Source organism: Schistocerca cancellata, chromosome 1 (assembly GCF_023864275.1).
Source record: "Schistocerca cancellata isolate TAMUIC-IGC-003103 chromosome 1, iqSchCanc2.1, whole genome shotgun sequence".
In the NCBI taxonomy this organism is placed as follows: domain Eukaryota; kingdom Metazoa; phylum Arthropoda; class Insecta; order Orthoptera; family Acrididae; genus Schistocerca; species Schistocerca cancellata.
In genome coordinates, this window is record NC_064626.1 from 1,254,723,140 (window position 1) to 1,254,737,964 (window position 14,825).

Here is a 14,825-nt window from a genome sequence, read left to right on the forward strand (position 1 = left end):
AGATTCACTTCAGATATGGTAAGCCTGCACTGCAATGCAATCAGCCAACAACAGGAATTTCAGCTGCTTGAAGAGAGAGGATTTCATGCATCGGATTTAGCTTCTGCTAGTCTCTTACTATAATAATTGCTTCACACAACTATTTGCATAATTCTTTCTTTTCCTATCATGTTGAATTCAAGGGAAAACTTTAATTAAGCTCCACTCATGAACTGCCTGGAATGGCGAATAATTTCTTTGTGACTGTGCTGATACGATTCTCTCTTTCTTCTTATTCAATATGTTGGTAGCATCCTTATTTTGTCTTTCTGAATAATTTGCTCTTTGGTTTGTTTTATAAACTCGGTGTCTAAAAAATATATTTTTATGTCTTATTTATCTCTTAATAACTGTATACTATTAGCAGCTCAAACTCTATGATTGAAGTATTTATTCCACTGTTATAATTAAACTGTCAATGCTCTCCAACCATGAACATTAAAAAGAGGCTGCCTGATGTAATCATGATTTAAATTAACATTCCTGCAAGCACCACAGTTATACAGATAACCACTCTTAGTGTTTCATAGGTATATGCTATCACTTTCTGATCTGTGATGGAAGTACTGGCAACTGAATTTATTTGCCTATCCACGGAGGTTCGTAACAAGTTGCCAGTTGTAGTTTCGAATATGTCAGACTCCTAGCATTGTCTGGTTTATATTTGGTACCTTTTATTACATTTTTATAAGATAGCATCTTAGCATAAAATTAATAAATATCTTTCATAAACTGAAAGCACTGAAATTACATATAATCTGAAAAGTGTATGTGATTAGTTTAGATTAAATTAATTTGTGCATTAAATATAATGATTTCAGTAAACCAAAACAAGTCAAGTGCCAAAATTTTACCTACCCTGAATGGCCAGATTGATCAGCAGTTCACCATGCCCAAACATATTACCAGCTTGGCATGTATATAGCCCTGAGTCCTGCCGGTCAGATTGACTAATAACAAGCTGAGACTGTAGCCCTGTGTCTGTCTTCACATCAGCTACACTTGTCCTGTAAATAAGTTAAATAATAATATTCAATTAAATGCTTTTAGTGTACCATTTTGTGTAACATGACAGACCATTTACAGTATCTGTAAAAGACTGTTTGTTTGTTCAAACTGGTTATATACTTTTGGGTCAAGGAATGCTCTTTCACATTTACAGGAATCAGTTAGAAAGTTCTTGCCAAGCCTGTGAAAGTCTTTCTTTGTCTAAAAATTGACTCATTTCTTATTGTAACCCTCCTTTATGTCAATGTGCTTCTCTGACATTTTTCTAGATTCCATTCATGAAGGAAGCTCTGCAAAGTACACATCTAAAGTAGTCCCAACCTCTTCAGTAGACTGAAGCCAGTTTGTAACAACAAATTTCATACTTCCATTCTTTCAGTTTTTCTACTGCAAAGGCATTTTGGTGACCTATTGCACAGCCATAACTGAAGAAGTATTTTTTTCTTTAACAATTCAGGCCTCTTCATAGGCATTACGAGGTGTGGCTAGAAAAAAACCGGACTAGTACTGGTGAAACAATAAAACGAATGCAATAAGGCTGAATGTCGCATGGCCTGTCACGTGACTCTCGCTCCGCCTACTGCTCGAGTTTCATCTGCCTCCTGCACTCAGTCTGCCCGTAGCGTCTGTTTTAAGTAGTTGACGTTTTGTCTGTGCGTCGGAAAATGTTGAATGTACAGAAAGAACAGCGTGTTAACATCAAATTTTGTTTCAAACTAGGAAAATCTGCAAGTGAAACGTTTGTAATGTTACAACAAGTGTATGGCGATGATTGTTTATCGCAAACACAAGCGTTTGAGTGGTTTAAATGATTTAAAGATGGCCGCGAAGACACCAGTGATGACACTCGCACACTTTGTTCATGTTGAAACTTTCATGAAGAATCTGCCTAACACTTTCCTTGTCAATGCCTGTCAACTCAGACACTGCTCTGATTGTTAAACGGCGATCTTGTTGAACAAGTTTACCGATTTTTTCAATGTTTGCTTCAGTTTTTGCTGACAATGGTCTGCCAGTGCGAGTGTCATCACTGGTGTCTTCGCGGCCATCTTTAAATCGTTTAAACCACTCAAACACTTGTGTTCACGATAAACAATCATCGCCGTACACTTGTTGTAACATTACAAACGTTTCACTTGCAGATTTTCCTAGTTTGAAACAAAATTTGATGTTAACACGCTGTTCTTTCTGTACACTCAACATTTTCTGACGCACAGACAAAACATCAACTACTTAAAACAGACGCCACGGGCAGACTGAGTGCAGGAGGCAGATGAAACTTGAGCAGTAGGCGGAGCGAGAGTCACGTGACAAGCCACGTGACTTTCAGCCTTATTGCATTCGTTTTATTGTTTCACCAGTACTAGTCCGGTTTTTTTCTAGCCACACCTCGTATTTTATCCTGTTGGTGTAGAAGACATGGATAGTATTCACCAATTATGCTTTTATACTTTATAAGGTAATCAATACGAAGATTTCCTTGTATATCCCAGGAGAGAAGCCCACTGACTTCCTCCTACTGCTTTGTTTGGTGTCTGTTTTCTGGTACACCAAAACAAGAAGAAATGTCTGTTGCTTGTGTCTGTGTATGTGCAGATGGACATGTGTGTGTGTGCGTGCGCGAGTGTATACCTGTCCTTTTTTCCCCCTAAGGTAAGTCTTTCCACTCCCGGGATTGGAATGACTCCTTACCCTCTCCCTCAAAACCCACATCCTTTCGTCTTTCCCTCTCCTTCCCTCTTTCCTGATGAAGCAACCGTTTGTTGCGAAAGCTTGAATTTTCTGTGTATGTTTGTGTTTGTTTGTGTGTCTATCGACCTGCCAGCACTTTCGTTTGGTAAGTCACATCATCTTTGTTTTTAAAACAAGAAGAAAGATTTACATTATTCAGTAATTAGGTAAAGAGACAGTAGTGTAATATCTCAAGGAGGAATTCAGAACATTTAGCTCTGGAGAACAGCAAGTAGAGGGACTATGGCTCAAGTTTAGAAGAATAATTGACTGACAACTCGATAAATATATATCTAGTAGAACAAGTGACACTGAATGAATACATTAGGCTGTCACAAGAGCAATGTGTTTAGCAGCAGAATCTAAAGATCTCTCTCAAAATCCAAAGAAATTATGTATACATAAAGGTTGTCAGCAGTACCAGAGTTACTGTCATGGATGAGAAAGGAACTGAAACTGAGGGTAGCAAAGAAAAAGCAGAAATGCTGAACACCATTTTCAAATGATCATTTACAAGGGATAATCCAGGAGCATTACCACAATTTAATTATTGCACCACTGCAAAGATGACTGATGTAGACGTTATTGTCAGTGGTGTTTAGGAACAGCTGGAATCACTAAAATTAAATAAGGCTCCAGTGACCAATGCAACCCTGGTCAGATTCTACACAGAATTTGCAACTCAGTTAGTTCCCATTTTAACCATAATAAACTGCAGTTCTTCAAACAAAAACTGTGCCGAGTGGTTGGCCACAAGCAGAGGTTTCACCAGTCTATATGAAGGGCAACAAAGTGATCCATAAAACTACCATCCAGTTTCACTGATGTCCATCTGCTGTAGAATCTTTGAATATACAGGGTGTTTCAAAAAGAATGACCTGATTGTAACTTATAATAATATTGAGACAAATGTCACTAGGTAACTGAAAAAGCACTAGATGTAATCAGCATGGTCTAGAGTTTTAGAAAAAATCCACTAGATGTCGCTACAAGTGCATCCTCAATGCCAATGTGCCTCAACGTTGGATAGGGCATACTGTATTTACTCGAATTTAAGCCGCACTTTTTTTCCGGTTTTTGTAATCCAAAAAACCGCCTGCGGCTTAGAATCGAGTGCAAAGCAAGCGGAAGTTGTGAAAAATGTTGGTAGGTGCCGCCACAACGAACTGCCGTCGAATATATGTAGCACTACACAGGCATGGTTTGTAGGCACAAAACCTATGCGTCAGTAAATAAATTAAAAAAAAAAAAGGTGGAAGACGAGCTTTTTTTTCTCCGCCCCGAGTTTCGACCACTGCATTTTCATACATTATCCAATGAAGAAAATACAAACTCCGTATTGTTCATCTTCGAATGTAGCAGAATTTCAATGTACTACGAAAATCCGACTGGCAAGACTGTTTGGGATGTTTGTCAATATGGCCAACTATACATTCTGAAATTTTTCCTACCTGTGACAAGAGATGGTTGCTAATAGGAACTTGTATGAATTGTGAATCACATGCAGTATTCTCTTCACCATAAGAATAATACGAATATAAACATTTTGCCATGTTTTCTTTCATGTTTGCTGCTCTCTCATTTAAATCCTGCCTGCCTAATAAACTACGAAACTAAAGTGAGACAACAGCAAACGCGGAAGAATATACGTATCGTGTCATGTTTATATTCGTATTAAGTGATACAGTCAGAAGTGAAGCACGGCAGCTGACTAGATTTTCAAATCTAAGATGACTAATTTCTGTGCAGAATTTGATGTACTAAAGAAGCGGCCGCAAAGATTTTCAAACGGAGAAAAACTTTCGCCTAACTCTCATTCAGTACATGTTCTATCATACGCAGTCTATTATTTGGTTCTTGTTGATCATTATCAAAGAAAGCAGCAGTGTAAGTAACAACGAATAGTAGTCCCTTGCCATTGTTTCGCTAATGAGACGATTCCTCTCTCTCTCTCTCTCTTTTTTTTTTTTAATTGTTAGCGGCAGTAGCTCGCACAAAAGCAAGCCATGCCGCGAGCGGCGACAGACCGTAAACACGCACTATCAGAATGCGACAAACAATGCATGACCCAGTACAGTAATGCATTTTCATCTTAGAGTGACGTAAACACCTATAACAAAGAATACGGCACTTATCAGATCGAAGCAAAATAATCAATAGATTCAAACCAGACGAAGCACGTGAAAAAGGAAGGGTACCCGTATAAATACGGACGGAGCGCCTGACACATAGCAATGGCTACCTGGTAAAGCTTAACTGCTAAGCTTACGACTCGAACCAAACTACTACAGCTGTATCGTCATTCATTCAACCTAAATTGTGTCTCATATTACAATGGAGCAACTTTGATTCGATTTGGAGGTGCGGCCTAAAACTTTTCTCTCCCCTTGAATTTCGAGTCTCAAATTTCAGGTGCGGCTTAGATTAGGGAATTTTTTTTTTCCATTACTTCGAGTCTCATTTTTCAGGTGCGGCTTAGATTCGAGTGTGGCTTAGATTCGAGTAAATACGGTACAGGACCGTGAGACCAGGCTTTACACGCTCGACCTCCTGGGTCCCCTGGCTTAACACCATATGATTTCTTCCTGTGGGGATATGTTCAACAATATGTTTAGATTCCTCCCTTACCTTGTGACATTGATGAACTAAAAACCAGAATATCAGCTGCTGTAGCTTCAGTGACAGAAGACACCTTACGCTCAGTTTGGGATGAATTCGGCTATTGGCTAGATGTCATCCGTGCAGCCAATGGAAGACATATTGAACATTTATGATGGATTTTTATAAACTTCTGTCTTTTCTGAGTAATTCAGTATGCAATTTGTTGGTGTTAAGCCCTTCCTCCTAATAAATAATTCTATTTAAAACCACGTCATTCTTTTTGGGACACCCTGTATAATGAGTTCAAACATAACGAAGTATCTCAAACAGAATAACCTCCCCCATGTCAACTAGCATGGATTTCACAACATCCATCATGCAAAATCCAGCTTACACTTGTCTCACATAAGATCCCAAAAGCCACTCATCTGGTGTAGTCAAGTCAATGTAATTCTTCTTCACTTTTGAAAAGCACTTAATCCAGTACCACATCAACAATTTCAGTACTACTGAAAAAGGGATATCAAACAAAATTTATCCCTGAAGTGAGGATTTCTCGACAGGGAGAAAACAGAATGTTATCTTGAATGAATTTTTCAGGCATGTCCCTCAGAAGTTTGTTGGGACCCTTGTTGTTCATGTAGTTTATTGATGACCTGGCAGACAATTTTAAAACTAACCACAAACTTTTAAGCAGATGATAAAGTTATCTGTAATGAAGCACTATTTGGAGAAAAACTGCACAAGTGGCACAAATATAAAGTCAGGCTGTCAGAAGATTTCAAAGTGGTGTAGAAGTAGGCCACTAGCTTTAAATGTACATAAATTTAAAGTTTTCGACTTTACCAAATGCAGAAAAGTAGTACCCCAAAACTGAGCTGCAATAGGTCCAGATGAAACTTAGCCTGTAGAACTGTCTGTTAGAAATAATTCTATAGTATGTATCAATGTTCCATGTCAACATTTTGTGTACTTGATACGGGAATCATACAAACACACACACAAACCATACCTGAGTTACAAGTTTGCTTGTACTTGGTACAGCAGAGCAGATGTTTGTGGGACACCATCACCTGATGATGCAACAGTAGTTTATGGCAATGTTATATTGTTACTATTTGATTAAGTTCCACACATGTTATGTTATTTCAGTCCCCTTCAAAGGCACTTTCCAATGCCACAGAAAGAAGTACATAGTTCACTTAAAAAGAACTAAGTCTATATCACAACTTGACAACTACAAATGCTAAAAGTTAATCAATGAAAAATACAGGATGGAATGGAACATTATTATGAAAAGGAAAGACTGTCCGATAACCCCTTACCTGGTTGCCTCTCCCATCATATGCTCCTGCTCGCAGTCTGGCTTCAGCTGCCAGAGAGTTTGGTCATGTGTGCGTGAGTTTCATTTGCATGAGTGTATGTTGTCTATTTTCAACAAAAGGCCTGTTGGTCAAAACCTCACCTTTCAACAGTCTTTTTGTTGTGTCTATCTTCGACTCAGCATCTTTGCTGTATGATGAATAGCAACTATCCTTTTCATAATAATGTTAAAAATTACTTGCACATATCAGAAAATTTGCCACATTGTCCACAATAATTTAGATAAAACTGTATCTCAATATATTTACTCATTCTGGGTATATCTAAGGGGGCCTGTCTGAGCTAGCCAACCTTGTTTATCAGACTGTCTTACTTTTGTCCATCTACATGCAGGAGCGGAAAGCCAAACATAACAACATCAATGGATTGTAAAATTTATTACCTACTGCCTTGTACCTAATGTTGCACATTTGATAATGTGAAGGGTATTGAATTATTACATATTAGCGTAAAGTTATCGAAGCTGGGTGTTAGAAGAAGAATAGTCAATGGAACTAACACCTAGTGAGCTTAGTAAGCAACCCATTTCCATTCAACATAATGACCTTTGCAGCAAACATAATTCCTGTGATTTTGAAAGAATTTTCCTGTTTCCACCCCACCCCTCCCCTCAATTTTCTGAGTGGTTGAGCTTCAGAGTTTCAACTGTGTAATTTGCAGATGTCACAGCCTTATTGCCTAAGGGAAAAGATTCGTGCAGCACAATGAGATGATGACCAATTTCATGAGGGTAAGATGTAAGGTGCATAAATAAAATTAAAATGAATGTGAACAAAATACAGATGGTAGTATGAAGCACTAATGCATGTTACAACCTCACCCTGCCATTTTCCTGCTGGATTTACTGAAGAGTATCACAAAGCACGAGGTTGAATAATAAAGCTTTGCCCCCTTTTTTTGTTTTATATACCATATTTACTCGAATCTAAGCCGCACTCGAATCTAAGCCACACCTGAAAAATGAGACTCGAAATAAAGGAAAAAAAATTTCCCGAATCTAAGCTGCACGTGAAATTTGAGACTCGAAATTCAGGGGGGGGAGAAAAGTTTTAGGCCGCAACTCCAAATTGAAACAAAGCTGGTCCATTGTAATACGAGACACAATTTAGGTCGAATGAATGACGATGCAGCTACAGTAGTTTGGTTCGAGTCGTAAGCTTAGCAGTTAAGCTTTACCAGGTAGCCATTGCTATGCGTCAGGCGCTCCATCCGTATTTATACGGGTACCCTTCCTTTCTCACATGCTTTGTCTGGTTTGAATCAATTGCTTATTTTGCTTTGATCTGGTAAGTGCCGTTTTCTTTGTTATAGGTGTTTACGTCACTCTCAGCTGAAAATGCATTACTGTACTGTGTCATGGCCCGCATCTCGTGGTCGTGTGGTAGCGTTCTCGCTTCCCACGCCCGGGTTCGATTCCCGGCGGGGTCAGGGATTTTCTCTGCCTCGTGATGGCTGGGTGTTGTGTGCTGTCCTTAGGTTAGTTAGGTTTAAGTAGTTCTAAGTTCTAGGGGACTGATGACCATAGCTGTTAAGTCCCATAGTGCTCAGAGCCATTTTGAACTGTGTCATGGATTGTTTGTCGCATTCTTATAGTGCGTGTTTACGGCCTGTTGCCGCTCGCGGCATGGCTTGCTTTTGTGTGCGCTACCGTCGCTTACGATAAAAAAAAAAAAGAGAGGAATCGTCTCATTAGCGAAACAATGGCAAGAGACTGCTATTTGTTGTTACTTACACTGCTGCTTTCTTTGATAATGATTAACAAGAACCAAATAATAGACTGCGTATGATAGAACATGTTCTGAACGAGAGTTAGGCGAAAATTATTCTCCGTTTGAAAATCTTTGCGGCCGCTTCTTTAGTACATCAAATTCTGCACAGAAATTAGAGTCACCTTAGATTTAAAAATCTAGTCAGCTGCCGTGCTTCACTTCTGACTGTATCACTTAATACGAATATAAACATGACACGATAGGTATATTCTTCCGCGTTTGCTGTTGTCTCACTCTAGTTTCGTAGTTTATTAGGCAGGCAGGATTTAAATGAGATAGCAGCAAACACGAAAGAAAACATGGCAAAATGTTTATATTCGTATTATTCTTATGGTGAAAAGAATACTGCAAGTGATTCACAATTCATACAAGTTCCTATTAGCAACCATCTCTTGTCACAGGTAGGAAAAATTTCAGAACGTAGAGTTGGCCATATTGACAAACATCCCAAACAGTCTTGCCAGTCAGATTTTCGTAGTACATTGAAATTCTGCTACATTTGAAGATGAACAATACTGAGTTTGTATTTACTTCGTTGGATAATGTATGAAAATGCAGTGGTCGAAACTCTGGGCGGAGAAAAAAAAGCTCGTCTTCCACCTTTTTTTTAAAATTTATTTACTGACGCAGAGGTCTTGGCGCCAGTATTTATCTTTGTGTCTACAAAGCATGCCTGTGTAGCGCTACATATATTCGACGGCAGAAGTTAGTTGCGGCGGCACCTACCAACGTTTTTTAGAACTTCCGCTTGCTTTGTACTCGATTCAAAGCCGCAGGCGGTTTTTTGGATTACAAAAACTGGAAAAAAAGTGCGGCTTAGATTCGAGTAAATACGGTAAACTGCAGTTGTAAATGTAAAATCAACATATCCGTTCCCAGCGATGGACCTTTATTAGACCAGCCTGGCCTTATCTACCAGCAGCTCCATGGCACAGTGGTGCTGTCAGTTGTTGAAGATGGTGGTTGTGTATCCATGAAATATGAGCAATGAAATGTTGTTCATTTTCTATGGAGCAAGGGATGAATGCCTATCAAAATCCACAGGGAAATCCAGCCCACATACAGGGAAAAATGAGGTGGTGGGGATGAGAGTTTGCAAAAGCCACAAAGATGTGCATGACAATGAGCATTCAGGAAGGCCCCGTTTGTTGCTGACTGACGACAACATTTCCTGCGTGGACACAATGGTGACATAGCAGGATATCTTCCAGGAGCTTGGCATTTGTATAGGAGTGTTTACAACATTGTCCAGAGAACCTCAGGGTATGGGAAGGTTTCGAATTGGTGGATGCTTAAGCAGATGGGCGACATGCTGAAAGGCAAGCAAATGATTGCTTTGCCAAATCACTTGCAATGGTATGCCAAAGAGGGTGACAATTTCCTGGACTACACTGTTACTGGCGATGAAACATGGATACTGTATTTCATGCCAGATTCGAAGCAGCATAGCATGTTGTGGAAACACCCAGGTTTGCCTGTGACAAAAATTTCTGATCAGTGCCATCTGTTAGGAAAGGGGTGTCAATAGACTTCTGGGATCACACAAGAGCACTGTTGGTGGATTTCAGGCTGCTAGATGCAATCACCAATGCTGACAGTTATTGTTCGACACTGTCATGTCTGTGGGCTGCCATCAGGAAGAAGCACCGACAATTTCATGATGTGGACAACATGGTTATCCTCCATGACACTGTGAGACCACATGTTGCCATCAGGACTGCCGACAATCTGTGGCCTTTCCAGAGAGAGAGTCCCACCATACTCTCCAGATCTCATTCCTTGTCATTACTACGTTTTCAGTTGGCAGAAGAAGTTCCTGGCAGGACAGCGATTCACATGCAACGATGAAGCCAGGACAGCAGTCCCATGGAGGTTCCACAGTCAGGTGGATGAATTCAACCACAGGGATGTCTCAAATTCAGTGCAGCAATGAGATAAATATCTGAAATGGTGTTGGATCAATGTGGAAAAATAGAGTAAGGTACATAGAACAGTACATAAATTTGCAGTTACCTGTATGCACCTTATTTTGGGTAACAAAAAACAGTGGCAAAGAGTTCGCAAGTCATCCTCATATGATAACAGAAAATGCCAGGTATCGATTTGTTGCGCTCCTTTGCACTGACATATCAACTATGGGCTGAGTCTGTGAGGATAATCAGCAGTCTACAGAAACATATTTCTACTGTAGCAAAAAGTAAATCAGTGAGAACAAGCTATCAGCTTACCACAAACTTGCTAAACTGACAGTAATAACAGTTTTCATTCAGTATATTGCCTGTTGATCTGAAGTTATATGAAGAAACTTGCCATATGAAACACAACATTCATTATTAAACAAAGAAAACTCCAGGCAGGAATATCAACAACATAGAAATATAATGTTAATCAACTGGTAAAAAAAAAAAATCTACTAACCAAGTGGCGGAAGTGGAACACACACACACAAAAGAATTTGACTTTCACAAGCTTCTGGAGCCAGTGGCTCCTTCTTCTGGTGGAAGAGTTGAAGGGTAAGAAAGAGGGATGAAGGAAAAGGATTGGAGAGATTTAGGGAAAGAGGTACAGTTTAGAAAAATCACCCAGAGCCCCAGGTCAGGGGAGACTTACCAAATGGGATGAGAAGGAAAGACTTGGTGAGTAGATTTTTTTATCTGTCCATTTACATTATATTAACAACGTAAAAAAGATAGATTGGTGCTTTCCGTAATGATGACATGTTAAGTTGCAGTCAGGCAGAATTAAAAGAAACTTACAAAGGCTTTCAGCTCAAGCCTTTTTTTAGAGAAAGAGAAACACACACAATTAATTCACACACATTCACACACATATGACCAACAACTCCAGCAGCTTGGGCCTTGACTTTCTTGTGTGAATGAATGGTGTGTGTTGCTCTTTTACTGATGAAGGCTGTCGATGAAATCTTTGTGTAAGCATCTTTTAATTGCACCTGTCTGCAACTTAACATGTCATTTTTATGGTAAATAGCAGTCTTCAACATTCATAATTGTAATACTTAGTGCATGGAGAACATAGATAGGTCACATGTCAAGTAACTAAGGTGCAAGGTAGTTTCCAAAGAAATTGTTGGAATAGTTTAATGCAAATGGTAATTATTAGCAGAAATATTTAGAGCAAGTACACTGTGCAAGTTAAGACAGTGAAGAATGTACTCAATTGATGTATTATCTGTTTGCGGAAAAACAGACTGGACTACATGAAATGCAAGTTAGTGTCATGAAATCTGAAATATTTATTATAATACTCATTGTCACAATTTTTATATTTCTTATATTTTTATCTACATGAAATTTAGAAAGCAATATTGCCAAGGTCTGCGCAAGTATATTTATTGAATGATGCAGCTTCAATAATAACTTATTCCACCTGTTTCCAATACTGCATAGAATAATATCAGATAACATATAGGATGAAATGTCAGATACACACACCTATAGTTAGGATGTATTCTCTGTCCATTGTAGAGCCAATCCACTTTGATGGGATGATCACCTCTGATGTCACACTTGAGGGCCACTTCTTCCCCACGCCTGGCAGCTACATTTTTCTCCATAACATCAAATCTTACTGGCTCTGAAAATTCAGATCATATTATGAATTAGATTAACATTAAGAGAAGAAAAGCTTCAACTATCCAAATTTTAATATCATAGCAGAATTGGAGCAGGATATAAGCTTAGGTTTGATGATTGGTTTCAGTTAATCATGTTTGCAAAAATCTAGTACTGTCAATTATAAACCAAGCATAAAATTCTTAGTCAGTAAATTACAGGTAGGAGGAGAGAAACTGAATGAATACACTGCAGCAGAGAAACTGTTATGCTAAACTAACTACAATTCCTGTGATGCAGGTTCACAAGAAAGGTTTAATATTAATTAACAAATGCAAGAAAAAGAACAATGAAAATCTATTATTATTAAATTTATTTATGTGGCAGCTCAGTTCCATCTGTTCCTTTCTTTGTGGGTGGTAAGGGGATGCTTCTCTTTGTTTAAAAAGATTTGCAATTTAAAAAAATCCACAAAAGTATAGCAGCATGTTTTAGAAGATTTAGGAAATTAGACAACCATAAAGGAAACGTTTGCAATGTATGATTAGAAAAAATGAAATAAAATATTATAGAGAAAATTGATACCATACAACATCAGTCTGAAAAAAGTTAAACTATGTAGCGAGAACACATAAGTCTAGTCCCCACGAATGTGTGATTACCGTTTAATGTTTCCTCAATAGTGAAATCACCAGAGAGAGTGCAGGGCATTTTCAGTATAAATATTTGTACAATCAGTAATTAACTTATAATGAATTTCTGCGTAATGCTGCTAGTGAACACATGAAAAAATCATATTAATTATTCTCAGTCAACAATTCATGAGAAATCCAAATTTAATATCAACAGATTGACTAGAATTTCTGTCTTCTTCATCAGGAACAACACTGCTTAACACAAAACAGAAAAACCTGTAAACATCTAGTTCAAAGTTATGCTTCATATGAAAAGAACACTGACAATCTTTTAGAAATGAATGCTCTCACATAATACTTTATGGTCATGAAAGAAGCGTATTTACACTGTGTTAGGACACGCTGAACCTTCGTAATGGTAGTAGTTATCACTGCAGTATGTGAAAGACAGTATAAAGCATCAGCTACTCAAGTCAACAACTGAAAGCTCTTCAAAGTACCATACAGCAAACCATGAATCAATTCTGGAAAGCTGTACTCCAATGACAGAGCAATGGGCTATGCAATAAGAGCGCAGACTGAAGGCAAAATAGACCTTGGTTGACCAAAGAAACACTTAAGAAGGGAACAGGACTGATTTTTTCTGCACTGGAACAAGTCATCAGAACAAATACTATCAAAGCCAGGAGCAAGAAATAAGCAAAAGACCCAAAGTTTGGACTCTGGAAAGAAGAAGAAGAAGACCATATCTTGAGCTGTTGCAGCAAAAGTGCTCAGACTGATTACAAGCAGAGGCACAATGCACAATGAAGTGGCATGAATGAGCCATTGGAACTTATGCTAAAATTACCACATGCTGGTGGCAGTGAACTGGTGGGAGCACAAGCCAGAAATAATGGTCAAAAACGAATATGTCAAATTACTGTAGGGCTTCTGACTTCAGACAGGTCACATGCTGGAACACAGTACACCAGACATCACAACTGTGGAGAAAAAGAAAGTGTAGATCACTGACATTACCAGTCTGGATCACTGGCATTGCCATCAGAGATGACTGCAGAACTGATATGAAACAATTTTTAAAAAAACTTGTCAAGCACAAAAATTAAACTAGTGACTCTATTATAAAGCAGTGAAAGTGGTGTTTGGCAGACTGGGAGCATTGCCACAGTATCTTAGGGACACTTGAAAACCATTGGCATTGCTAAAATATCCCTCTGCCAATTACAAAAAGCCACTTTACTGGGATCTGTATGAATTATCTGTCAATACCTCACACAGTCTTAGACACTTGGGAATTGTCCAACTAGTGATAAAATACAAAATACAGTATAATGAGTTCATAAGCTGTGTTTACTGTTATGACTGATGACCATAGATGTTAAGTCCCATAGTGCTAAGAGCTGTTTGTTTACTGTTATTATAATAATAATAATAATAATAATAATAATAGTAATAATAATCTAAAGTACCTGTAAGGAATGAACAGCTGGATTGCTTACCATTTACTGATATTTGCACAGCTTTGCTGAGTCCAGCACCTATTCCATTGTCTGCCTGACAGAGGTAAAATCCCTCATCATCTGATGATGCAGATGGAATAGACAGTGTCCCATTTGCCATGACAACTGCACCAGACATCAGGTTGTCCAACGGTTGGAAGTCAAATGCTTTGCCATCTGGCAAACAAAAAATTGGAAAGGAAACATAACAATATTAATAACAACAATAATTTAATAATACTGAATATAAAACAGTTTGAATTATGCCAAAAAGTGGCAAATGTTACTGTTTTTAGGCACATAACAAATTCTTCTTCTCTATATATGAAAAACTTACTTTGTAGATTTTTCATTTTGCATAAATATACACTTACTGTTAATTTTTTTAAATGTTAGGATTTAGAGAAATAATTAGGCCTACCTTTTAATATTCATTACCACATAAGAGAGAGAGAGAGAGAGAGAGAGAGAGAGAGAGAGAGAGAGAGAGAGAACTCTATTTAAGATTTTCATGAATATGAATCTGAGATGGAAATTTATATTTTCGTTCTAAGGTGAGGAGCATCATCAACAAGTAGCACAGAA

The 14,825-nt window shown here is 38.3% G+C and overlaps 1 protein-coding gene across 1 annotated transcript in view; it reads right to left on the reverse strand.

The window, feature by feature from the left end:
* The window catches only part of LOC126143911 (Down syndrome cell adhesion molecule-like protein Dscam2), a 493,502-nt gene that overhangs the window by 171,167 nt on the left and 307,510 nt on the right, over positions 1-14,825 (reverse strand). Inside the window, exons 10-12 of the mRNA XM_049915460.1 lie at positions 14,241-14,417; positions 11,984-12,125; positions 898-1,046 (exon numbers count right to left, since the gene is read on the reverse strand). Of these exons, the coding sequence (XP_049771417.1) occupies positions 898-1,046; positions 11,984-12,125; positions 14,241-14,417 (468 nt within the window). The remainder of the gene's footprint in view (positions 1-897; positions 1,047-11,983; positions 12,126-14,240; positions 14,418-14,825) is intronic.